The sequence below is a fragment of the Oncorhynchus gorbuscha genome, linkage group LG14 (genome assembly GCF_021184085.1).
Source record: "Oncorhynchus gorbuscha isolate QuinsamMale2020 ecotype Even-year linkage group LG14, OgorEven_v1.0, whole genome shotgun sequence".
NCBI lineage: Eukaryota > Metazoa > Chordata > Actinopteri > Salmoniformes > Salmonidae > Oncorhynchus > Oncorhynchus gorbuscha.
Genome location: NC_060186.1, coordinates 54,276,198 through 54,302,268, shown reverse-complemented (window position 1 = coordinate 54,302,268; position 26,071 = coordinate 54,276,198). Strand labels below are relative to the sequence as shown.

At 43.2% G+C, this 26,071-nt stretch overlaps 2 protein-coding genes across 3 annotated transcripts in view; one reads left to right on the top strand and one right to left on the bottom strand.

Moving 5' to 3' along the window:
- si:ch211-243j20.2 (uridine-cytidine kinase-like 1) overlaps positions 1 to 17,090 on the bottom strand; it is a 28,748-nt gene extending 11,658 nt beyond the window's left edge. Inside the window, exons 1-6 of one of the 2 annotated variants that reach the window (XM_046298493.1) lie at positions 16,848 to 17,090; positions 16,393 to 16,419; positions 15,644 to 15,849; positions 12,976 to 13,082; positions 11,943 to 12,113; positions 7,789 to 7,860 (exon numbers count right to left, since the gene is read on the bottom strand). In XM_046298493.1, coding sequence (XP_046154449.1) covers positions 7,789 to 7,860; positions 11,943 to 12,113; positions 12,976 to 13,082; positions 15,644 to 15,849; positions 16,393 to 16,419; positions 16,848 to 17,089 — 825 coding nt within the window. In that variant the 5' untranslated portion in view covers position 17,090. The remainder of the gene's footprint in view (positions 1 to 7,788; positions 7,861 to 11,942; positions 12,114 to 12,975; positions 13,083 to 15,643; positions 15,850 to 16,392; positions 16,420 to 16,847) is intronic. The other variant, XM_046298494.1, reaches the window with a different exon arrangement.
- Positions 17,091 to 17,420: 330 nt separating this feature from the next.
- LOC123995126 (zinc transporter 2-like) overlaps positions 17,421 to 26,071 on the top strand; it is a 28,598-nt gene continuing 19,947 nt past the window's right edge. The window contains exon 1 of the mRNA XM_046298496.1: positions 17,421 to 17,640. The gene's annotated coding sequence lies outside the window, so the exon portion shown is untranslated. The remainder of the gene's footprint in view (positions 17,641 to 26,071) is intronic.

Here is a 26,071-nt window from a genome sequence, read left to right as displayed (position 1 = left end):
CCACTGCCAGCTAGCCTACAAAGTCAACAACGCAGCCACTGCCAGCTAGCCTACTTCAGCAGTACTGTATCATTTTAATCATTTTAGTCAATAAGATTCTTGCTACGTAAGCTTAACTTTCTGAACATTCGAGATGTGTAGTCCACTTGTCATTCATCTCCTTTGCATTAGCGTAGCCTCTTCTGTAGCCTGTCAACTATGTGTCTGTCTATCCCCGTTCTCTCTCTGCACAGACCATACAAACGCTCCACACCGAGTGGCCGCGGCCACCCTAATCTGGTGGTCCCAGCGCGCACGACCCACGTGGAGTTCCAGGTCTCCGGTAGCCTCTGGAACTGCCGATCTGCGGCCAACAAGGCAGTGTTCATCTCAGCCTATGCCTCCCTCCAGTCCCTCGACTTCTTGGCACTGACGGAAACATGGATCACCACAGATAACACTGCCACTCCTACTGCTCTCTCTTCGTCTGCCCACGTGCTCTCGCACACCCCGAGAGCTCCTCATCTCTCCCAAGTGGTCATTCTCTCTTTCTCCCCTTACCCATCTGTCTATCGCCTCCTTTGAATTCCATGCTGTCACAGTTACCAGCCCTTTCAAGCTTAACATCCTTATCATTTATCGCCCTCCAGGTTCCCTCGGAGAGTTCATCAATGAGCTTGATGCCTTGATAAGCTCCTTTCCTGAGGACGGCTCACCTCTCACAGTTCTGGGCGACTTTAACCTCCCCACGTCTACCTTTGACTCATTCCTCTCTGCCTCCTCCTTTCCACTCCTCTCCTCTTTTGACCTCACCCTCTCACCTTCCCCCCCTACTCACAAGGCAGGCAATACGCTCGACCTCATCTTTACTAGATGCTGTTCTTCCACTAACCTCATTGCAACTCCCCTCCAAGTCTCCGACCACTACCTTGTATCCTTTTCCCTCTCGCTCTCATCCAACACCTCCCACACTGACCCTACTCGGATGGTATCGCGCCGTCCCAACCTTCGCTCTCTCTCCCCCGCTACTCTCTCCTCTTCCATCCTATCATCTCTTCCCTCTGCTCAAACCTATCTCCTGATTCTGCCTCCTCAACCATCCTCTCCTCCCTTTCTGCATCCTTTGACTCTCTATGCCCCCTATCCTCCAGGCCGGCTCGGTCCTCCCCTCCCGCTCCGTGGCTCGACGACTCATTGCGAGCTCACAGAACAGGGCTCCGGGCAGCCGAGCGGAAATGGAGGAAAACTCGCCTCCCTGCGGACCTGGCATCCTTTCGCTCCCTCCTCTCTACATTTTCCTCTTCTGTCTCTGCTGCTAAAGCCACTTTCTACCACTCTAAATTCCAAGCTTCTGCCTCTAACCCTAGGAAGCTCTTTGCCACCTTCTCCTCCCTCCGGAACCCCCCTCCTCCCTCTCTGCAGATGACTTCGTCAACCATTTTGAAAAGAAGGTCGACGACATCCGATCCTCGTTTGCTAAGTCAAACGACACCGCTGGTTCTGCTCACACTGCCCTACCCTGTGCTCTGACCTCGTTCTCCCCTCTCTCTCCAGATGAAATCTCGCGTCTTGTGACGGCCGGCCGCCCAACAACCTGCCCGCTTGACCCTATCCCCTCTCTTCTCCAGACCATTTCCGGAGACCTTCTCCCTTACCTCACCTCGCTCATCAACTCATCCCTGACCACTGGCTACATCCCTTCCGTCTTCAAGAGAGCGAGAGTTGCACCCCTTCTGAAAAAACCTACACTCGATCCCTCCGATGTCAACAACTACAGACCAGTATCCCTTCTTTCTTTTCTCTCCAAAACTCTTGAACGTGCCGTCCTTGGCCAGCTCTCCCGCTATCTCTCTCAGAATGACCTTCTTGATCCAAATCAGTCAGGTTTCAAGACTAGTCATTCAACTGAGACTGCTCTTCTCTGTATCACGGAGGCGCTCCGCACCGCTAAAGCTAACTCTCTCTCCTCTGCTCTCATCCTTCTAGACCTATCGGCTGCCTTTGATACTGTGAACCATCAGATCCTCCTCTCCACCCTCTCCGAGTTGGGCATCTCCGGCGCGGCCCACGCTTGGATTGCGTCCTACCCGACAGGTCGCTCCTACCAGGTGGCGTGGCGAGAATCTGTCTCCTCACCACGCGCTCTCACCACTGGTGTCCCCCAGGGCTCTGTTCTAGGCCCTCTCCTATTCTCGCTATACACCAAGTCACTTGGCTCTGTCATAATCTCACATGGTCTCTCCTATCATTGCTATGCAGACGACACACAATTAATCTTCTCCTTTCCCCCTTCTGATGACCAGGTGGCGAATCGCATCTCTGCATGTCTGGCAGACATATCAGTGTGGATGACGGATCACCACCTCAAGCTGAACCTCGGCAAGACGGAGCTGCTCTTCCTCCCGGGGAAGGACTGCCCATTCCATGATCTCGCCATCACGGTTGACAACTCCATTGTGTCCTCCTCCCAGAGCGCTAAGAACCTTGGCGTGATCCTGGACAACACCCTGTCGTTCTCAACTAACATCAAGGCGGTGGCCCGTTCCTGTAGGTTCATGCTCTACAACATCCGCAGAGTACGATCCTGCCTCACACAGGAAGCAGCGCAGGTCCTAATCCAGGCACTTGTCATCTCCCGTCTGAATTACTGCAACTCGCTGTTGGCTGGGCTCCCTGCCTGTGCCATTAAACCCCTACAACTCATCCAGAACGCCGCAGCCCGTCTGGTGTTCAACCTTCCCAAGTTCTCTCACGTCACCCCGCTCCTCCGCTCTCTCCACTGGCTTCCAGTTGATGCTCGCATCCGCTACAAGACCATGGTGCTTGCCTACGGAGCTGTGAGGGAAACGGCACCTCAGTACCTCCAGGCTCTGATCAGGCCCTACACCCAAACAAGGGCACTGCGTTCATCCACCTCTGGCCTGCTCGCCTCCCTACCACTGAGGAAGTACAGTTCCCGCTCAGCCCAGTCAAAACTGTTCGCTGCTCTGGCCCCCCAATGGTGGAACAAACTCCCTCACGACGCCAGGACAGCGGAGTCAATCACCACCTTCCGGAGACACCTGAAACCCCACCTCTTTAAGGAATACCTAGGATAGGATAAGTAATCCTTCTCACCCCCCCCCCTTTAAGATTTAGATGCACTATTGTAAAGTGACTGTTCCACTGGATGTCATAAGGTGAATGCACCAATTTGTAAGTCGCTCTGGATAAGAGCGTCTGCTAAATGACTTAAATGTAAATGTAAATGAATCAATGTCCTAGGATCAAAATAAGTTCAATGGCAATCTGACGGCCTATTGGGTCTTTGAAGCTCTTTTCCTGAACACACATCAACAGAGATACAGCTAGCCAGCCAGTCAGGGGAAACTAAAGCAAGAACTCAAAGCTCTAACCTCAGCAAAAACTAAAGTGAGGAGGATTAATGGTCAAGCAGCACCACTGTATGTGACGGAAACACAAGAATAGGCAACAACTCAAAAACAAGAGCTATTGATGACTATCTGGCCATTGAGTGTTGGGAGCGTAAACTCAGAGAACCAATGAGACTGTCAGTCATTGGAAAAGTACATCTGCTTCCTGACCAACCGGGCCATCACAGCTGTCACCCTATAGGAGGAGGGGATGAGGAGTGGGGCTCCAGCCGCTCCCTATGATCAGACTCAGCCTTCCCCTTTATCGCTCTCTCTCTTACTGGAACCTCTGTCAGTGTGGGGAAAAACTAGAGCAGGGCAGTTTAGCAACGTTTTACACCACTGCAGCTTAAAGATGGCAGGTCATTGCCGTGCCAGAGAGGACCTGACTCTTGGTGCAGCCAGCACGGTAATGTTTGTTGGAGTCACGACAAAGGGTTGAGAGGGAGCCAATTTATAGGAAAGTAAATCAACCGGTGATAAGAACATTTAGTACTAAGTGAGCCAATGTTACAACAAAAATAATATGACACTTCTATTGAAAGAATGAAATTGAAAGTACATCCAATTACCTGCATTGTTTGTTTGGCTTATCATCCTAGCCCAGCCTCTCTGTATAATAGCCGAATTGATAAATCACCTTCCTGCAACACAAACTCAAAAAAGTTCTGGGAGTATAAGAATACCTCCTCCCAGCTGCCCACTGCACCGAGGATAGGAAACTGTCACCACCGATAAATCCACTATAATTGAGAATTTCAATAAGCATTTTTCTACGGCTGGCCATGCATTCCACCTGGCTACCCCTACCTCGGTCAACAGCACTGCACCCCCCAAAGCAACTCGCCCAAGCCTTCCCCTTCTCCCAAATCCAGTCAGCTGATGTTCTGAAAGAGCTGCAAAATCTGGACCCCTACAAATCAGACGGGTAAGACAATCTGGACCATTTATTTTTTAAACTATCAGCTGAAAATGTTGCAACCCCTATTTACTAGCCTGTTCAACCTCTCGTGTCGTCTGAGATTCCCAAAGATTGGAAAGCAGCCGCGGTCATCCCCCTCTTCAAAGGGGGGGGACACTCTAGACCCAAACTGATATAGGTCTGTATCTATCCTACCCTGCCTTTCTAAGGTGTTTATACTTCCGGCCATTCTTTGGACACTGTGTTAACAACCCTCCAGGCAAGCTTCAATGCCATACAACTCTCCTTCCGTGGCCTCCAATTTCTCTTAAATACAAGTAAAACTAAATGCATGCTCTTCAACCGATCGCTACCTGCACCTACCCGCCTGTCCAACATCACTACTCTGGACAGCTCTGACTTAGAATACGTGGACAACTACAAATACTTAGGTGTCTGGTTAGACTGTAAACTCTCCTTCCAGACCCATATCAAACATCTCCAATCCAAAGTTAAATCTAGAATTGGCTTCCTATTTCGCAACAAAGCATCCTTCACTCATGCTGCCAAACATACCCTTGTAAAACTGACCATCCTACCAATCCTCGACCTTGGCGATGTCATTTACAAAATAGCCTCTAATACCCTACTCAACAAATTGGATGCAGTCTATCACAGTGCTATCTGTTTTGTCACCAAAGCCTCATATACTACCCACCACTGCGACCTGTACGCTCTAGTTGGCTGGCCCTCGCTTCACTCGTCACCAAACCCACTGGCTCCAGGTCACATACAAGACCCTGCTAGGTAAAGTCCCCCCTTATCTCTGCTCGCTTGTCACCATAGCAGCACCCACCTGGTGCTCCAGCAGGTATATCTCTCTGGCCACCCCCAAAACCAATTCCTCCTTTGGCTGCCTCTCCTTCCAGTTCTCTGTTGCCAATGACTGGAACGAACTACAAAAATCTCTGAAACACGTATCTCCCTCACTAGCTTTAAGCACCAGCTGTCAGAGCAGCTCACAGATTACTGCACCTGTACATAGCCCATCTATAATTTAAGCCAAACAACTACCTCTCCCCCTAATGTATTTATTTTGCTCCTTTGCACGCCATTATCTCTACCTTGCACATTCTTCCACTGCAAATCTACCATTCCAGTGTTTTACTTGCTATATTGTATTTACTTCGCCACCATGGCCTTTTTTTGTTTGTTGCCTTTAACTCCCATTTATCACCTCATTTGCTCACATTGTATATAGACTTGTTTTTCTTCTGTATTATTGACTGTATGTTTGTTTTACTCCATGTGTAACTCTGTGTTGTTGTATGTGTCGAACTGCTTTGCTTTATCTTGGCCAGGTCGCAATTGTAAATGAGAACTTGTTCTCAACTTACCTACCTGGTTAAATAAAGGTGAAATAAAATAAAATAATAAATCACCCGGAACAGAAGTGCTTTCAACACGATTCTTAGTTGCTGATACTATATGCATTGCGATTCGATGTTCCAAACATATTGCTCACCATATGTCTGCTGCAGAGAGCCATGAGAAAACGAGTTTGCCAAAAACTAAATGGTCTCCCTATGTAAAAAGATGGAGAACAAGCTATGAAAGAAAAATACTGGAGTGTTGGTTCAGGTACAGCCAACTCACGCAAAAATAATATTGCGACATTGTCAAAGAGATACATCGGCAAAAATAATATCCTGATGTGTAACTATCGTTTTTTTTACCCCATCACTACCAGACACACACCCTCTAGTTCAGGGGTCTCCAACAGGTCCACCTATGAGTTGCTTGCCAAACAATTCAGAAAGTATATGTAATTTTTCCATTGCATGTGTTCGATTGCAAACTGTCATAAACAAATCTCACAAGTATCAGACACCGCAAGCTCCAAAGTACTATGTAATCAACGCAACATAGACATTATACCAACCCTGGTTAACCACTATTGGCTTAAAATGCCAAACCTAACAATATCTCCCAATTAATTTCCAGCAATATTGCCCGTCTGTCTGTGTGGTGCACCCGTTTGTCTATTGCTCCATGTAGCCGTTGATATGATAACAGTCTTCTGGGTATGATAACAGTCTTCTGGGTTGACAGAAATGCTTTCCTCAAATCCTTCATTTAAATGTTAACTGCAAAGTAGGCTTACCTGGCAGAAGTCTATCATGAGTAAGTATACTGTATCATTTGCATCTATTATTTGCTAACTTTTCCATGAAATGAGCAGCAGCAGTACAAAACCGTCGCTAGACCGAGATATTAGACACATTCCTTGCGCTCTAGATGTGCAATTAAAAGGGGGAATTACACTCAAATCAATTTGTTTTCCATTTTCCAAATTGTCTTCTGATGGGATTTAACCATTGACATGGACCCAAAACATCTAATGTGGTTGTTTCCTTATGAACAATTGTAATTTTGATAGTGAAAAACTAAAAAGAAATGAAATTATGAAAAATAAAAATGAGAAAATATAATTTTGGAATATATGCAAATATTTTATATACCCCCCTTTATTAACCATTATTTTACCAGGTATATTGACACAAAACATAGTATAGATAAAGTAGTGCACGGTGGACCTGGGGAAGAGTTGCAGGGAAGAGAAGAATGTACCTATTTGAAAGCTAGAATATATATTTTTTTAATTGTGCTTAGCTACTTTAAAAAAAAGCTAAGTCCCACTCATGCTAGAGAAGGTTGGAAACCCCCTGCTCTAGTTATAATGAAGAGGCAAGGAGAGTCCAAGGCAGGCCACAAGTTCAGGACAAATGTGATTGGGTCTATCTGGTCACCTCATGGGATCATACTTGTCTAGATAGTTCATTAGATGAGCCAACATGGTCTTTGTGAAAAGTTGTTTACCTACGTTGTAATAAAGAGGACCAAGATAATCAAAGCTGACAAGGGCTACCTGAAGAACTGCCTACTACAACAGTACTAGTAGTATTGTTGCTTTGTTCTAAAGATAAATGATTCATGCATTCTTCTCTGAAGAGCTGGGCTTCAGGTTAGTTATGTTTTACTCTAGCCAAGACTGCTGCAGCACTGGGTTCCCAACAACACCCCACCCCCCAGCCCCTCCATTTCTATCAGTCATTCTCCAGCCCAGTCACCCATAGCCAGCCCCTGCCTGAAACCTAATCATAGCAGATAGCTGTGAGCAGGGGAAAGTAGAACAGTGAATACAGAGCCATCCAGCAGAGAGAATCCATCTAATTTCCCTGAATCTGCTTCAGGATGGCAGCGGCACTCCATTAATCAGCCTGGCTGACATCTCTGCAGCATGGCAGAGTAATTCATCAGGTCTGCTTGGCTGGTGGGGTAAGAGGGAGGGAGAAGAGAGGAGCAGGAAAAAGAGAGCAGGGAGCAGGGGATGACTGGAGACCAGAGAGAAGACCAAGTACTGTAGAAAGGAAAAGTGGGCATTTCATCTTCTTACACTCACCTTAAAAGCAGGTTAAAATAACACAGCCTCACCTTCAAAAGCTCCTTGTTGGCAAACGCCAGAATCCCCTCAAATATGACAACATTGGCACCGTAGACAGTTTTCTGAAGAAGAAAAAAGAACACCATAAAAAAAAAGAGTTTCTCACCACACAAAGCGGATTATTATGGACAGTGTACATAATTAGACAGACAGACAGACAGCATATGGCAGAACGGGGACTGGGCCTTATGATAGATGTGCCCACCAGGTGTGCCAGGTAAATGTGTGGGCAAATGTCTGGCAGAGGGAGACCGGTGGGTTGACGAGGTGTGAGGGGCACAGCGCCTTGGCAGCACCCGTCTGCTGTCCTGTCAGCACCACATTCACAGCTAATCTAAAACGTTTGTGCGCCGCTCCAAACCCCCCCTCCCATTCCTCCGGCCTATCCCCCTCTGATTAACAGCCCTTTGTGTGCTGTAATTACCACTGCAGCTATCTGATGTGATTTTGTTTTTTGCACCACAGAAAGTAGTCCCCGAGGTGGCAGAGCAGAGCAGGTCCAACTGACTCGTCAAGATCTGATGTTAAAAATTAAGATGTCCAAAACAAGAGATGGACTGTCAGTGACTCAAAAGGCCCAGATTTAACCGTGTGTGTGTGTCGGATACGGAGCATAGACATGTATCACTCAGGTAGTACTGCCTAGTCAGGGAGCTACAGACTGTCACGATCCCATTCCAGGAGTCTGACGAGTTCGGAGCTGCAGTGAATGACCAGGCTACGTCTGTATTGATCAGAGAAAGAGGATCTCATACAGAGAGAGAGGTTTAGTGTTCATGTTTCATTCATGTATCACATTATTACCCCCTGGTGATAAAAAAAACTGTTTTTATATTACAAGTAATGTTATTGTTTTCCTGGATAGATGTACTTCTTTCAGGCGTGAAATTACATTGAGTCTTGAAAGTAAACATTAAAAAGCAAAATGTAATTCTCATAACAACATACTCATTGTTGATAGTCAATACATGCAGTGGTTTAAAATTCATACAAGCATTTTCTTTGAGATTACTGCCGAGACACAAAAGACAATCATTGAAAGTGTCTTGACACACCTACTCATTCCAGGGTTTCTCTTTATTTAAAAAAAACTATTTTCCACATTGTAGAATAATAGTGAAGACATCAAAACTATGAAATAACACATATGGAATCATGTAGTAACCAAAAAACAAATCTAAATATATGTTATATTTGAGATTCTTCAAAGTAGCCACCCTTTGCCTTGATGATAGCTTTGCACTATTGGCATTCTCACAACCAGCTTCATGAGGTAGTCCACTGGAAATGCATTTTAATTAACTGGTGTGGCTTGTTAAAAGTTCATTTGTGGAATGTCTTTCCTTCTTAATGCCATTGAGCCAATCAGTTGTGTTGTGACAAGGTAGGGGTGGTAAACAGAAGATAGCCCTATGTGGTAAAAGACAAAGTGCATATTATGGCAAGAACAGCTCAAATAAGCAAAGAGAAATTACAGTCCATCATTACTTTACGACATGAAGGTCAGTCAATGAGGAACATTTCAAAAACTTTCTTCAAAAATTTTCTTCAAGTGCATCGCAAAAACCATCAAGCGCTATGATGTAACTGGCTCATGAGGACCGCCACGGGGAAGCAAGACCCAGAGTTACCTCTGAGGATAAGTTCATTGGAATAATCAGCCTCAGAAATTGCAGTCCAAATAAATGCTTCAGAGTTCAAGTAACAGACACATCAACTGTTCAGAGGAGACTGCGTGAATCAGGCCTTCATGGTTGAATTGCTGCAAAGAAACCACTAATAAAGAACAGCAATAAGAGACTTGCGTAGGCCAAGAAACACGAGCAATGGACATTAGACCGGTGGAAATCTGTCTTTTGAGATCAAATGTAAGATTTCTGGTTCCAACCGCTGTGTCTTTGTGAGACGCAGAGTAGGTGAACAGATGATCTCTGCATGTGTGGTTCTACCGTGAAGCATAGAGTAGGAGGTGATGGTGCTTTTGCTGGTGACACTGTCAGTGATTTATTCTGTAGCAATACACCTCCAGACTGTGTAAGGGCTATTTTATCAAGGAGAGTGATGGAGTGCTGCATCAGATAACCTGGCCTCCACAATATCCCGACCTCAACCCAATTGAGATGGTTTGAGATGAGCTGGACCGCAGAGTGAGGGAAAAGCAGCCAACAAGTGCTCAGCATATGCGGGGACTCCTTCAAGACTGTTGGAAAAGCATTCCTCATGAAGCTGGTTGTGAGAATGCCAAGAGTGTGCAAAGCTGTGATCAAGGAAAAGGGGGGCTACTTTGAAGAACCTAAAATATATTTTGATTTGTTTAACACTTTTATTTTTTTACTCCAGCAAGAGCACAGAATTGAACCCCATCGAACATCTCTGGAGAGTCCTGAAAAAAGCTGTGCAGCAACGCTTCCCATCCAACCTGAGAGTTGGAGAATCTGCGGAGAAGAATGGGAGAATCTCCCCAAATACGGGTGTGCCAAACTTGTAGAGTCATACCCAACTCAATTTAGTAATCGCTGCCAAAGGTGCTTCAACAAAGTACTGGGTCTGAAAACTTAAATAAATGCGATTTCATTTTTTTATTATTAGTAATTCATTTGCAAAAATGTATAAAAACCTGTTTTTGCTTTGTCATTATGGGGTATAGTGTTTAGATTGATGAGGGAAAAAATAATTTAATCAATGTTATAATAACGCTGTAATGTAACGAAATGTGGGAAAAGTCAAGGGGTCTGAATACTTTCCGAAGGCACTGTATTGCATAGCAATGTCTGAATGCACACAGACAAATAGCAGGATCAACTTGGTGAGATTGTAGACTCCTACATTGATAGTGCAGTTTGTTTAGGCTATTTTACAGCTAGCCAGCTACTTCATATGCTGATATTGACTTTGGCATTATTGTGTGTAGCTACTTTTGCTAGCTACTTAGCTAGCCAGCCAGCCCAGAGAGAGAGCATTGCATTGTGGCTTTTGTAGTCAACTTGAGTATCAATAGATTTCCAGTGGCGTAAAGTACTTAAGTAAAAATACTTTAAAGTACTACTTAAGTAGTTTTTGGGGGTATCTGTACTTTATTTTATTACATTCCTAAAGAAAATAATGTACTTTTCACTCGACATTTCCCCCCCGACAAAAAGCACTTGTTACGTTTTGACAGGAAAATTGTCAAATTCACACACTTCTCAAAATAACATCCCTGGTCATCCCTACTGCTTCTGATTTGATGGACTTAAACACAAACGCTTCATTTGTAAATTGTGTTGGAGTGTGCCGCTGGCAATCAGTCAATAAAAAATGTTTAAAAAATTGTGCCACCTGGTTTGCTTAATATAAGCAAATTGAACTGATGTATACTTTTACTTTCGATACTTAAGTACATTTGATCAATTCCATTTACTTTTGATACTTATGTATATTTAAAACCAAACACTTTGACTTTTACTCAAGTAGTATATTATTGGGTGACGCACTTTTACTTGAGTAAAAGTAAAGATACCTAAATAGAAAATGACTCAAGTATGACAATTGACTACTTATCCACCAATGTAGACTTCCACAACGTTTTTCACATTGCTAGCAAGGTTGTTATAACAACAAAATGAAATATTTGTTCCCAAAAAAATATTGTTCTCACATATTACAGTTATTTAACACTGTAAATCATAAGAATCATAAGTCATAAGTCATAGACCGTTCTACCTGCTACCGCATGGCAAGGTACCGGAGCGCAAAGTCTAGGTCTAAAAGGCTTCTTAACAGCTTCTACCCCCCAAGCCATATGATGCGTGAAAAGCTAATCAAATGGCTACCCAGACTATACTGCTGCTACTCTCTGTTTATTAGCCATGCATAGTCACTTTACCTCTACCTACATGTTAACTCGACTACCCGGTGCCCCTACACATTGACTCTGTACCGGTACCCCCTGTATATAGCATCACTACTGTTATTTTTTTGTTGCTCCTTAATTATTTGTCATTTTATTTACTTTCTCTCTTAAAACTGCATTGTTGGTTAAGGACTTGTAAGTAAGCATTTCACTGCAAGCTTATATTCTGCGCATTTGACAAATAACATTTGATTTGAATGCTTCGTTTTGGGTGGATTATTGCTTTAAGACAATTTACTGAGTCTGCCTTACCCACTCCTTGCGACGGCAGTGAGAAGTGAAGTCGTAGACGGGTACTTTGATGCTCTTGCCCTTCTTCAGCTTCCTCAGAACAGTCACCAGCAACTCAAAGTCAAAGGCCTCTGGGTGATCAAAGTTATACTCATTCTTAGCTGCCAGCTCCTGCTCATCTTTGGTCAAAACCTGGGGGGAAAACAAGGTCACAATTCAGGAATTCAATTACACTCTTGCCTGACCTGCACTTGTGTAGATCTGAGAGGATTGGATTGGTTGAAACAATATGGAAAACATTCCACCTAGCCTATCAAAGGGCAAGATGGAGCTATTTAAATACTCCTACTGTCCATGCCTTTGCGATGTGCACAGGTACCTAGGTGTGGGGGCCTATTTGGGCAACGAAGCATGAGTTGTTAGAGCCATTCCCTTGTCACATAAAAAAAAACATGGCCGCTACAGTAAAACGTACTTAAAAGCCATCGACTTTTGTTTCCAACACAGCTAGGGACATAATTGACATGAATGATTCCATTAGTTCCCTTATTGGTTAGGGGTTTAAAGCTAAATAAAAGCTAAAATCAGGGTTAATTACTGACCGTTTGGAGGGTTGAGGACAGAGCAGGGTACACACAACCACCAGGCTGTTGGTCTGCTTCACTGATCAAGTTAAGCAGAGGCAACTTTCTTTAACAACAGGGAACCAATTCAATCAATCTATTAGAGCAGCTGCAGTGGTCTCAGAATGCGATTGAGTTGAGTGGTTCTGTCTGGGTAGACTGAGGATGCCTCTAGAGGGTACTGATAGTTCTGTGCTCCCTAGGTGTTGCTGCCTCTATACTAAATCAGAGGGGGAGCCAATAAGGCATTCAGCATGAAGCGGGTCATGAAATGACATTCATTGGCTAGTTTACCTTCAACAGAAGGCCTTATAAGTATACCCAGGAGTTATTCCTGAACCTGTGACCTCACCAATGATAAACTCCAGGCCATACTTATAAATATAGCTTATTGTGCAAGTTTACCTTATAGAACGAGCCCTATAGTTTACCTTATAGAAAGAGTCCATGGAGAGGAGGACCACCCAGGGAACATCTAGAGCCTCGATGATCTTATTGGCCACCGTGGTTTTTCCAGAAGCACTTCCTCCACAGAGGCCTCCAGGAAGAAACATGAGGGGGTAAGACAGGGCTCCTGACAAACGTACACTAGGAACCCAAAACAACAACCCTGGGAGTAAATCCAACAATACATGCTGTGGTTGTGAAAATCTGAATGCAGTGCTTGTCGTGTTTGCTCCTGCACAAGCAGTGGAACCCCTATCATAATGTACTGAATACATAAACCAGAGAGGTGCACATAACACAGGTGTGCAGTTCAAAACTGCAGAGTTAGGCTATAAACTTGCACAGACAAAATATTCAAGATAACAAAATGGAACTGAAAACTGTCTGGATAAGCTGTTTTTCAAAATATTTTACTTCGAATTGAGCCATGTTGACACAACAAATGAAACTCGGTCATCAGACTAACTGAACAGAACATGAAGCAACCCATCCAGCAAATTAAATTAAATCCGTCTGGAATTGTTGCCTAGAGACAATAACAAACAGCTCTGGCTCTGATGATTCAGGGCTCCTTTTATGTCCTTACCATCTCTCCTCTCCCTCAGACCTCTGAGGCAGGTTGGTTATTCTACATGAGCAGACTTTCTAACCTTCAATCAACAGAAGCAGAGTGCTGGCCAGAGCAGAACAGCAGGATGGCCTTTTTACAGGAATCATCAACCAAAGCACATCCATGTGTGAAACGTAACCAGTCAAGTCCGGCTCATTGAAAGTAACAGATTGCGTATTGAAGATAGCCTTGTCTCGGTCAGCAGCACTCAAGCCAATCAGATGTGTTTAAACAAAGTATGGTTCGGCTGGGTAATTCATACACATGGTTCATTTCATTATGGTGTGTAAAGCGTACAGGGGTGCCTTACTGGGATGACCAGAAGGACCCCGGCCAAATGTAGAATATAAGCTACAACCTAAGCTAGCGTGGAGGTTGCCCTGAGCACTGATGATGAGATCCTATTATTTTAGGATTTCTGAAAACCTTTTTCAAAATGTCTCTTCAATTTCCACACTGCCTATCAACTCTCTAGGACAATGTCTGGTGACTGACCATTGCCGTGCATGTCATTTATGTTCATTAAGTTGAGTTTGAGGTTGCAGGTAATGAGTCATGACAATTAGAGCCCTGCACAGACATGAATTTTCAGCAACTACAGTACTACCCATGCCTACCACTTTCAGGCTCTGCCCTACCTAAGCCTGATTTCTTCTGTTAAATTTTAGGCCCTAGCCAAAACAACTTTCTCCATTTGTAAAACCATTAACTGCTCCTCTCTGTCTGTCACTTGCTCCATGTGCAGGCAGCTCGCTCTTCATGCGCACTGCAAATGGAGGCACTGAGTCTGAGTAACCATAGCAATGGATGCTTGGGCTGCTCTGCCAGAGATATTAGAGAAAGGAGATATGAATCCCATTGGGCAATGTATGGAGAAACGTATAACACCACACCCAGCAGACTGTCAACCAATCGTGTTCACGGTGCCATGTGGTTGTTAAGCTAATCGTCACGCAACCCCTTCTCAAAGTTAGGGTATGAGTCAAGAAACCTGCCTACTTTCCTCAAAAGTACGTAATGTCACAATTCGAAAGCTCACAGATAAGTTACTTCTCACACTTCGGAAAAGATTTCTAATGTTGTACTTACTGTTGACAAAATTCATGCTAATATTGGGTTATCCTTGAGAGCTCTCCTTGTCCCAGAGTCACCTAGAATGCACCGTGCAGCCCATTGCCGTACCATGGGCAACGTACACAATGGGCGTTGATACGATTTCAATGGAGTTTCCCCATCTCCTCAAAAGTATCTCTGGCTCATGGCGCAGTGGTCTAAGGCACTGCTATCTGTGCCACTAGAGATCCTGGCCGCACAATTGGCCCAGCGTCGTCCGGGTTGGGGGAGGGTTTGGCCGGCAGGAATGTCCTTGACCCATCGCACACTAGCAACTTCTGTGCTGACACGGTCGCCAGGTGTACGATGTTTCCTCTGACACGTCGGTGTGGCTGGCTTCCGGGTTAAGTGGGCATTGTGTCAAGAAGCAGTTGGGTTGAGTTTTGGAGGACGCACGGCTCTCGACCTTCGTACGGGAGTTGCAGCGATAAGACTAGACTGTAACTACCAATTGGATACCATGAAATTGGGTAAAAAATAGTATATATTATTATATATATATAAAAAGATATATATATAAAAATAATATATATATAATTTTATTTTTTAAGTATCTCTGGCTCTGCTCAACAATCAAAGAGATTTGATTTAGCTGTTAGCTTCTTTTGGTCACTCTAAACTCCGACAAAACTCAAGGAACATTATAATTTGAAAAAAAGAATTTATCCTGTCTTATCTTTGACGAGATTGAAGCACTTCCGACACCATGTTATGATCTTAGTCATATAGGACTGTAATGCGCAAGAGCAAATGGCTCAGCTTCAAAATGTTAGTGATCAATTTAGTGATACCCGAGCCCTACATATACCCTGGTTATTGTTGAAAAGAAAAACAGGCCCTACCCGACCCTAACTCAAAGTATAATGTTGGGGCCTTCCGGGCTCGGGTAGCCGAGCACTAATAACAATGTCAAATGACAGCTCTCTTACCAATAACGAAAGCCTCTTTGAAGGTGGTCCCAGTGACATTGTACCAGGGGGGCCTTCCTGCAGTGTAGATTGTCCTCTTGTTGGTCCTCAAGAGAGGTGGCTCAGTCTTGCTCTGGCTGGTGGTCCGTTTCCGTGGAGACAGTGAGGGGGTCAGAGGGCAGCGGGGGTGTTTCGGAAGACTGCCCAGAGAATCATCTCCACTGCCACTGGTGAACAACAATAACACAAGGGACAAAAAGGTTAGTTCCGCTCAAATTCTGCCTAGTCATTATTTAGCGCTCTTCACTGGATAACCCATAACCCAGATTTTCCATTGAAGAGGATTGTATTATAGCTATTAACTTTGATTAATCTGTGACATGAATCACTTCAAACATCCACTCATAGAAGCCATCATATCCATATATACCATCAGAGATGCCGTTTAAGCTCATAGCTGCCCCATGATTATGATCAGGACAATGATCTGGGCAATTTGATTACAATGCGTCTGTCCTGTGGAGAGAAAAGAGAGGGGGTCCATACACTCAAGGAACCCTCATCAGTAGCGCTCCGCAGTTCTGTACTGTCTGTGTAGGTGAGGGAGAATGGGGGAAAACTTGACCACCCTCTCCAGGAAATCACACAGTTGCTGGGGGGCATGGGGCAGGCACTCGCATGAGTAAGGCTGTCATCATTTGGACAAAGAGAGTAGAAAATCGAAATGTGTGACAACAGCTGGACTGTATGTCTAAAAGTGATTTCCTTACCTACTTTTCCTCTTCACCTGCAGTGATCTGAAAACACAGGACAAGTGAAAAAATGTTGGTAATTCAAATAGGCAAAAGAGAGAAATACACTGTTGCTACTCTGTTATAAAGCCAACCCGGCATCTGAGATCTGAATCATTGCACCCACATTCACTGCCACGTCTATGTGACTGTGCATTAGCTAACGTTTGCTAATGTAGCATTAATGAAGCGTTATTCTAGCCGGCTTGCTAGCTAATTCATTGAGTACATACACCATAACTAAGCAACATACTTAGCTTGCTTCCATCGTTGTAGCTGAGATATTGAGTATAAGCTACCAGAAATAATTTATTTCAAATAAATATTAGCTTTGCCTGGCTAATGATAGCTGACTGGTTAGCATGCCAACCCACACGGCACACTCTGTATTGCTATCTTTGTTAGCCTGAAACATATAAATTATTTATACATACCTGTCAGATCTAGACATCGACCGGTCTTCTTCTTTCTCCCCCTCTTCTTGTTGTGGCATCTGGACATCGTTTTGGTTAATTTTCATTGCCATGTTTCCATCTCGTACACACCGGAGACGCGCGTAAACAAACACCGGATGAAGCGTCCTGACGTCACCTTTTGTGTACATGTGCGTGCGTGGAGTGCGCTCCATCCTCACTTCACCGTGGTAAAACCAGCTTCTAGTTAGATATTCGCGCATTCAAACCTCAATAGCTTTCAAACCACTTGATTTGTAGTTTTACATCTCTACTTTGACGCTAAATAGCATTTTCGAATATGAGAGTAAATAGAGCCAAGACACCTTGTCCGAGAGAGATTTACATGGTTATCAAAACGTCACATCAGGGCAAGCCTACACGAAACACAGCCCTTATTTGAAGTTTTTCTAAAATACCTTTTGGAAAAAACTATTGGGACAGTTTCCCTGTTTGACTGCTAGGTTTTATGGGTATTATGACACCTACACTGTGGGGCTCTGTCGTCTGTTTGTGTTGTTGGTCTTGGCTAGTTTAATATTCCTGTTGGTTGTTGCAAACCTGTCGCTCAAATTGCGTGTATACAGTGCAGAAATACTTTTCAAACATCCTGGAATACACACGCCAAAGTCACATTTCACGTGCCCATAGTACTCCCCACCCACTACAACAGGATAGTAAAAAGCCTGTCTAAACTGCATTGGGGACGTCGATGCCCAAACAAAGATTTTACAGAGGAGTTCCGAAATTTAACGAAGACTGGATTACTATCAAGGTAAAGTTAGCCTAGCACAAACGAGCAAATGCTTAATTTACAGTTTATCTCCCTATATGTTCACTATTTGAATTGCAGCATGAGTTGAACGTTTCTCAAAATGTTTCACTGGTTCCGCTTGGTTACAACTTTATTTACCAATAGAAAGCAGATCAGCTAAAATTAACGAGGAAAAACATGAAATAATGGCAATAGGATAAATAACTCATGATCTACAGCAATTCTTTAAGTGGACCACAAAAAAGAAATACTTAGGCAGCTTAATAAGTGACAAAAAATACAGTTGAAGTCAGAAGTTTACATACACCTTAGCCAAATACATTTCCTGACATAATCCTAGTAAAAGTTCCCTGTTTTAGGTCAGTTAGGATCACCACTTTATTTTAAGAATGTGAAATGTCAATAATAGTAGAGTGATTTTATTTCATCTTTTATTTCTTTCATCACATTCCCAGTGGGTCAGAAGTTTACATAAACAATTCTACCAAATACTAGTTGAGTGTAACTTGGGTCAAACGTTTTGGGTAGCTTTCCACAAGCTTCCCACAATAAGTTGCGTGAATTTTGGCCCATTCTTCCTGACAGAGCTGGTGTAACCAAGTCAGGTTTGTAGGCCTCCTCGCTCGCACATGCTTTTTCAGTTCTGCCCATACATTTTTATATAGGAATTAGGTCAGGGGTTTGTGATGGCCACTCCAATACCTGGACTTTGTTGTCCTGAAGCCATTTTGCCACAACTTTGGAAGTATGCTTGGGGTCATTGTCCATTTGAAAGACCCATTTGCGACCAAGCTTTAACTTCCTGACTGATGTCTTCAGATGTTGCTTCAATATATCCACATAATTTTCCTACCTCATGATGCCATCTATTTTGTGAAGTGCACCAGTCCATACTGCAGCAAAGCACACCCAAAACATGATGCTGCCACCCCCGTGCTTCACGGTTGGGATGGTGTTCTTCGGCTTGCAAGCTTCCCCCTTTTCCTCCAAACATAACGATGGTCATTATGGCCAAACGGTTCTATTTTTGTTTCATCAGACCAGAGGACATTTCTCCAAAAAGTACGATCTTTGTCCCCATGTGCAGTTGCAAACCGTAGTCTGGCTTTTTTTGGCGGTTTTGGAGCAGTGGCTTCTTCCTTGCTGAGCGGCCTTTCAGGTTATGTCGATATAGGACTTGTTTTACTGTGGATATAGATACTTTTGTACCTGTTTCCTCCAGCATCTTCACAAGGTCCTTTGCTGCTGTTCTGTGATTGATTTGCACTTTTCGCACCAAAGTACATTCATCTCTAGGAGACAGAACGCATCTCCTTCCTGAGCGGTATGACTGCTAAGTGGTCCCATGGTGTTTATACTTGCGTGCTATTGTTTGTAGAGATGAACGTGGTACCTTCAGTTATTTGGAAATTACTCCCAAGGATGAACCAGAGTTGTGGAGGTCTACAATTTTTTTCTGAGGTCTTAACTGATTTCTTTTGATTTTCCCATGATGTCAAGCAAAGAGGCACTGCATTTGAAGGTAGGCCTTGAAATACATCCACAGGTACACCTCCAATTGACTCAAATGATGGCAATTAGCCTATCAGAAGCTTCTATAGCCATGACATAATTTTCTGGAATTTTCCAAGTTGTTTAAAGGCACAGTCAACATAGTCTATTCAACTTCTGACCCACTGGAATGTGATACAATGAATTATAAGTGAAATAATCTGTCTGTAAACAATTGTTGGATGACATTACTTGTCATGCACAAAGTAGATGTCCTAACTGACTTGCCAAAACTATAGTTTGTTAAGAAGAAATTTGTGGAGTGGTTGAAAAACGACTTTGAATGACTCCAACCTAAGTGTACGTAAACTTGTGACTTCAATTGTATTTTGAAAAGTTGATTCTTCTTGGCTTGACTATATGTCCTTTCAACTTGCCATAGACCAGCTGGGAGAGACAACTCTACCAATGGCCCAAGTAGCCTATGGCAATATTTTTTTATTAGAAAAAAATCTTTATCGAAGTAGGCAAGTTGGAACAAATTCTTATTTACAATGACGGCCTACCAAAAGGCTAAAGTCCTTCTGCGGGGATGTGGCCCTGGGATTAATTTATTTTTATTTTTAAATACAATATAAATATAGGACAAAACACACATTGCAACAAGAGAGACACAACACTACATAAAGAGGGACCTAAGACAACAACATGCCAGAAATACTCATCATAAACTTTGATGAAAGATACAAGTGATATGCAAAGAATTAAAGATAAACTTCTCCTTAAAGCAACCGCTGTGTCAGATTTTTAAAAAGCTTTACAGCGAAAGCACACCATACAATAATCTGAGTACAGTGCTCAGCCACCAAAACAAGCCATACAGATACCTGCCATGTTGTGGAGTCAATAAAAGTCAGACATAGCATCATAAATATCCACGTACCTTTGATTTTCATCGGAATGCACTCCCAGGAATCCCAGTTCCACAATAAAGGTTTGTTTTGTTCGATAAAGTTAATCTTTATGTCCAAATACCTCCTTTTTGTTTGCGCATTAGGTTCACCAATCCAAATGCACATGGCGCAGGCACTAAGTCCAGTCGAAAAGTTTCACTGTAAGTTCCATTACAGTTCGTAGAAACATGTCAAACGATGTATATGTAGCTCCCTCCAGTAACCACAAGCACAACCGTTCCTTGATTTTAACTGGCGGAATTATTCTGTAGATTTAGTCAGAATTATCACCTTCCGTGAGAACTATAAAGTAAATTAAAATACAGTTAAGCACACTCTTACAACCTTATCTTACGAGTGACTTATTAGCTTGGTATAACTCTGAAGTGCTTACATACATGAACAGTTTAGCCGGCGCTATAACAGTATCAAATTAAACGCATGAATAAAGGAAAAATACCTCATTGGCTGCTTATTACAGAAGGGAGGAAATCAAACTTCACACTTATTATTCCTGGCATGAATTCACACTTCATCCTTAATTATTATAACTTTACCATCCTAACATACACACTTCAACCTTTACGAACTACACCCGATGACATGAAAACTTAGCTAACACAGCGCGGGATTGCCTTCCCTCCAAAAGTGTGTTGCTACAATAAGGATCCCCGTTACAACAGTTATCAGCTACGTAGTTCCGCTTGTCTTATCATTTCCCCCGTACATCAAACACGTAAACAATTTCAAAAAACAACAACGACATAGACTTACAGGTTAACTGTCAGTTACAGTATACAATCAATCTTTAGGATATTTTTATCATAAATCTTCAATAATATTCCAACCGGACCATTCCTTTGTCCGGTTGGAACGGAGCTCGTGCTCACGGCCGCACGCGATAAACAACTCAAGGCTTTCTGCCAGATCCCTGGTTCAAACAGCTCTCGTTCGCTCCCCTTTCACAGTAGAAGCCTCAAACAACATTCTAAAGACTGTTTACATCGAGTGTTTTCTATCCAAATCTACTAATATTATGCATATCCTACCTTCTGAGTAGCAGGCAGTTTACTCTGGGCACGCTTTTCATCCGGATGTGATAAATACTGCCCCCTATCCCAATGAAGTTGTTTAACAGAATGTGACTGGCAGAACGGGTGTTGTATGTGGAGAATGAGGGCTGCAGTAGATATCTCAGATAGGGGGGAGTGAGGCCTAAGAGGGGTTTATAAATAAGCATCAACCAGTGGGTCTTGTGACGGGAATACAGAAATGACAAGTTTACAGAAGAGCATAGAGTGCAGTGATGTGTCCTATTTTTTTTTATTTTTTTTTCACCTTTATTTATCCAGGTAGGCAAGTTGAGAACAAGTTCTCATTTACAATTGCGACCTGGCAATTAGGGAGCATTAGTGGCAAATCTGATGGCCGAATGGTAAAGAACATCTAGATTTAGATTTAACTTTAGCCTACAGCTTTGATATGTGCTGAGAGAAGGACAGTGTACTGTCTAACCACATTCCCAAGTACTTGTATGAGGTGACTACCTCAAGCTTTAAACCGTCCGAGGTAGTAATAACACCTGAGAAGAGGGGCATTATTCTTACCAAACCACATGACCTTTGTTTTGGATGTGTTCAGAACAAGGTTAAGGGTAGAGAACTTGTTGGACACTAAGAAAGTTTTGTTGTAGAGCATATAAGACACACAATCCGGGGAGGGGCCAGCTGAGTATAAGACTATCGTCTGCATATAAATGGATGAGAGAGATTCATACTGCCTGAGCTATGTTGTTGATGTAAATTGAGAAGAGCGTGGGGCCCAAGATTGAGCTTTGGGGTACTCCCTTGGTGACAGGCAGTGGCTGAGAGAGCAGATTTTCTGACTTTATACACTGAACTCTTTGAGAGAGGTAGTTAGCAAACCAGGCCAAAGACACCTCAGAGACACCAATACTCCTTAGCCGCCCCACAAGAATGGAAAGGTCTACCGTATTAAAAGCTTTGGCCAAGTCAATAAAAATAGCAGCACAATATTGCTTAGAATCAAGGGCAATGGTACATAATTGAAGACCTTTAAGGTTGCAGTGACACATCCATAACCTGAGCGGAAACCAGATTGCATACCTGAAAGAATACTATATTCATCAAGAAAGCCAGTCAGTTGATTTCAGACAAGTTTTTCCAACACTTTTGATAAACAGGGCACAATAGAAATAGGCCTATAACAGTTAGGATCAGCCTGATCTCCCCCTTTAAATAAAGGACGAACTGTGGCTGCCTTCCAAGCAATTGGGAACCTCCCCAGAAAGGAGAGACAGGCTTTGTGATGATAGGGGCAGGAACCTTAAAGAAGAAAGGGTCTAAACCATCTGACCCAGATGTTTTTAGGGTCAAGTTTAAGATGCTCCTTTATTGACTGCCTGCAGGGAGGAACTTTGTAGCGGAGCAGGGGGAAAAGAGGGAGAAGCATCGGGGATAGTCACATTAGAAGGGGTGGGACATGAGGAAATGTTGGACGGGCAAGGAGGCATAGCTGAGTCAAATAGGAATCTGCCCAAGGACCAGGTTAGAAGAACCTCATGGTTTAAGGCTATTATGCCACACTGGTGGAATCTCCAGGTTTGCATAAATATCCAAATGCAGAAGAATATCATAGCTGTTATTTGGACGGACACAGCTCACTAGTCCTTACTACAAGCGAACTAGCAAGCTTTGTGCAATATACATAACTAGCGACTTACCGGTGATGAAGTGCTTAAAATACACAAATATATTGAGTAACCAGAGCCCACAGCTTTCAGTGCTGCTCAATAGCCTGAAACCATGAGGTTCTTCTAACCTGGTCCTTGGGCAGTTGATTACACTTAATTTGGTGGTATTTTTCTCCTACCATTGTTACAACAAAATGGTACACAACAACAAATCGGCATCTTAAAAGCAGGGTTAGCTAGCTAGCTAGTTAAGAAAGTCAGTTGGAATCGTCTTTTTGGCTGATAATCTTGCGGAACATTCTGTACAACCGTCTATCTGTTCATGCAAACATTTTTACGTTTAGAATTTGTGTTTTTAAGTATGATGTTATTTGTTGTTAAGACAGCATAGAAGTATGTTAAAAATGTCCAAGCAAGTATATCTAAAATATTTATAGAATGATTTTTTTTTAAATACAGCCATTGTCGGTTATGAGTAAAGTAGGCAATTTAACATAAGAGTAACGAGAGTACCCTACTTTGGGGCATGGTCACGTTAAGCCCTGCTTTGCCAAGCCCTGCTTCTCTTCTTCCAAGATGGCATAGCAGTCAGATGTCTTTGTCTTCGTCTTGTCGTGTCCCCATGCATATATCTTTTTATATATTTTTTCTTCACATATATTTAAAAATATATATATATTTTTTCTTAACCTCAACTTCAACATATTCTCCTGCAATCCACCTCACCCATTGTGCTTATGGATCTGTTATTTTCTTTACTTTTTAACCAGAACCCCCAACAGAAGCCAGTCTGCACAGCGCGATTCAAACCAGAGCATATCGGACTTATTTATCTCCAAATTTTTCTTCTGATTCCTTACCACATGCTCTGAACAGTTTCACCTGGATCATAGCAGCTAGCTAGCTGCTATCTGAGTGGCCACTCCTGGCTAACATCTATGTCCCGAAGCAAGAACCAATTAGCCTGGAGCTAGCCTTTGCTAGGCCCATCTCCCGGATAGCCGAAGAGGTCCATCAGCCACTACTTGGGATACAATACCTATTTTTCCAATTGGACTGGACCTCTTTAACTGCCGAGACGGAGCCCCGCCGATCCATCACGACTGGTCTACCGAAGTAATCTGCCCGAGGGGGTTTTTCAACTGGCTCCTCCATCGTGATGTCCCTTGAATGCCCATCTACTTGCCTGCTAGCCGTCTAGAGCATATCAGATTGTTAGCTGAAAAGGCCCATCGGACAATTCCTTTGGCCACTATACCTATTTTGCCAATTGGCCTGGACCCTTTTACCACACGTAGCCCTGCTGATCCATCACGACTGGTCTGCCGACGTAACCGAACGAGGGGCTACAACAGCCTTCTTCTGTCATGACGTTCCTTTAAGGCCCTTTTGCTAGCCCCGGCCTGCTAGCTGTCTGAATCGCTGTGTCTCCAGCCCGCCGAGCTACTCACTGGATTCCTATGATCACTCGGCTACGCATGCCTCTCCCTAATGTCAATATGCCTTGTCCATTGCTGTTTTGGTTAGTGATTATTGCCTTATTTCCCCGTAGAGCCTCTAGCCCTGCTCAATACACCTTAGCTAACCCCTTAGTTTCACCTCCCACACATGCAGTAACCTCAGCTGGTTTAAATGATGTTTCTAGAGAAAATATATCTCTCATTGTCACTCAATGCATATGTTTACCTCCACTGTATTCACATCCTACCATACCTTGTCTGTACATTATGCCTTGAATCTATTATACCGTGCCCAGAAACCTTCTCCTTTTACTCTCTGCTCTGAACGTACTAGACTACCAGTTCTTATAGTCTTTAGCCATACCCTTACCCTACTCCTCCTCTGTTTCTCTGGTGATGTAGAGGTTAATCCAGGCCCTGCGGTGCCTAGCTCCACTCCCATTCCCCAGGCACTCTCATTTGTTGACTTCTGTAACTGAAAAAGCCTTAGTTTCATGCATGTTAACATTAGAAGCCTCCTCCCTAAATTTGTTTTATTCACTGCTTTAGCACACTCTGCCAACCCGGATGTTGTAGCCGTGTCTGATTCCTTGATTAGGAAGACCACCAAAAACCCTGAAATTTCCATCCCTAACTATAAAATGTTCTGACAAGATAGAACTGCCAAAGGGGGCAGAGTTGCAATCTACTGCAGAGAAAGCTTGCAGAGTTCTGTCCTACTATCCAGGTCTGTGCCCAAACAATTCGAGCTTCTACTTTTAAAAATCCACCTTTCCAGAAACAAGTCTCTCACTGTTTATCATTACAAACATTACAGACAAACAACATGAAGAACTACAAGTAATCTAGTAAAAACCATAGAATTCACAAGAGTATAACAAAATCAAAAGCAGCTAATTTAAAAACATTGACAGGTCAGGGAATCAGTCTCAAGATCATTCATCAGTGATTTAAAAATACCAATCGGGACAAGTTCTTCCAGTTGAAAAGTATTTTGTAAGACGTTCCAAGATGATGGTGCAGAGTACATAAAAGCCATTTTACCACATTCAATTCGGACATTTGGAACAGTTAGCAGGATAAAGTCCAGCGAACGAAGAGAGTACCCACCACATTTCTGAACAATAAAAATGCCCAAAATAAAAAGGTAGTAAACCCAAAATGGCTTTAAAAATAAAAGTATACCAGTGCCTGAGCCTACGAGTGACTAGAGAAGGCCAGCCAACCCATGGTAAAGGGTGTCAATTGATCTCAAACACTGAGCGGAATCATTCATATATAAAATATCCCCATAGTCTAGTAAAGGTATAAATATAGCTGATACTAGCCTCCTGGTTTCAAAAGAAAAACAGGCCTTATTCCTAAAATAAAATCCCAATTTCAGCTAAAATCCCAATTTCAGTTTCAATTTTGTAAGTTGTTGAATATGCAATTTAAGAGAGGCAGTCATCAATTAAAATTCCAATATATTTATATTTATGAGATAACATTCTTATCGGCAGACTTAACAGCCTTGGTTTCTCAAATGACTGCCTCGGCCGGTTCACCAACTACTTCTCAGACAGAGTTCAGTGTGTCAAATCGGAGGGGCCTGTTGTCCGGACCTCTGGCAGTCCCTATGGGGGTGCCACAGGGTTCAATTCTCAGGCTGACTCTTTTCTCTGTATACATCAATGATGTCGTTCTTGCTGCTGGTGATTCTCTGATCCACCTCTAAGCAGACGACACCATTCTGTATACTTCTGGCCCTTCTTTGGACACTGTGTTAACTAACCTCCAGACAAGTTTCAATGCCATACAACTCTCCTTCTGTG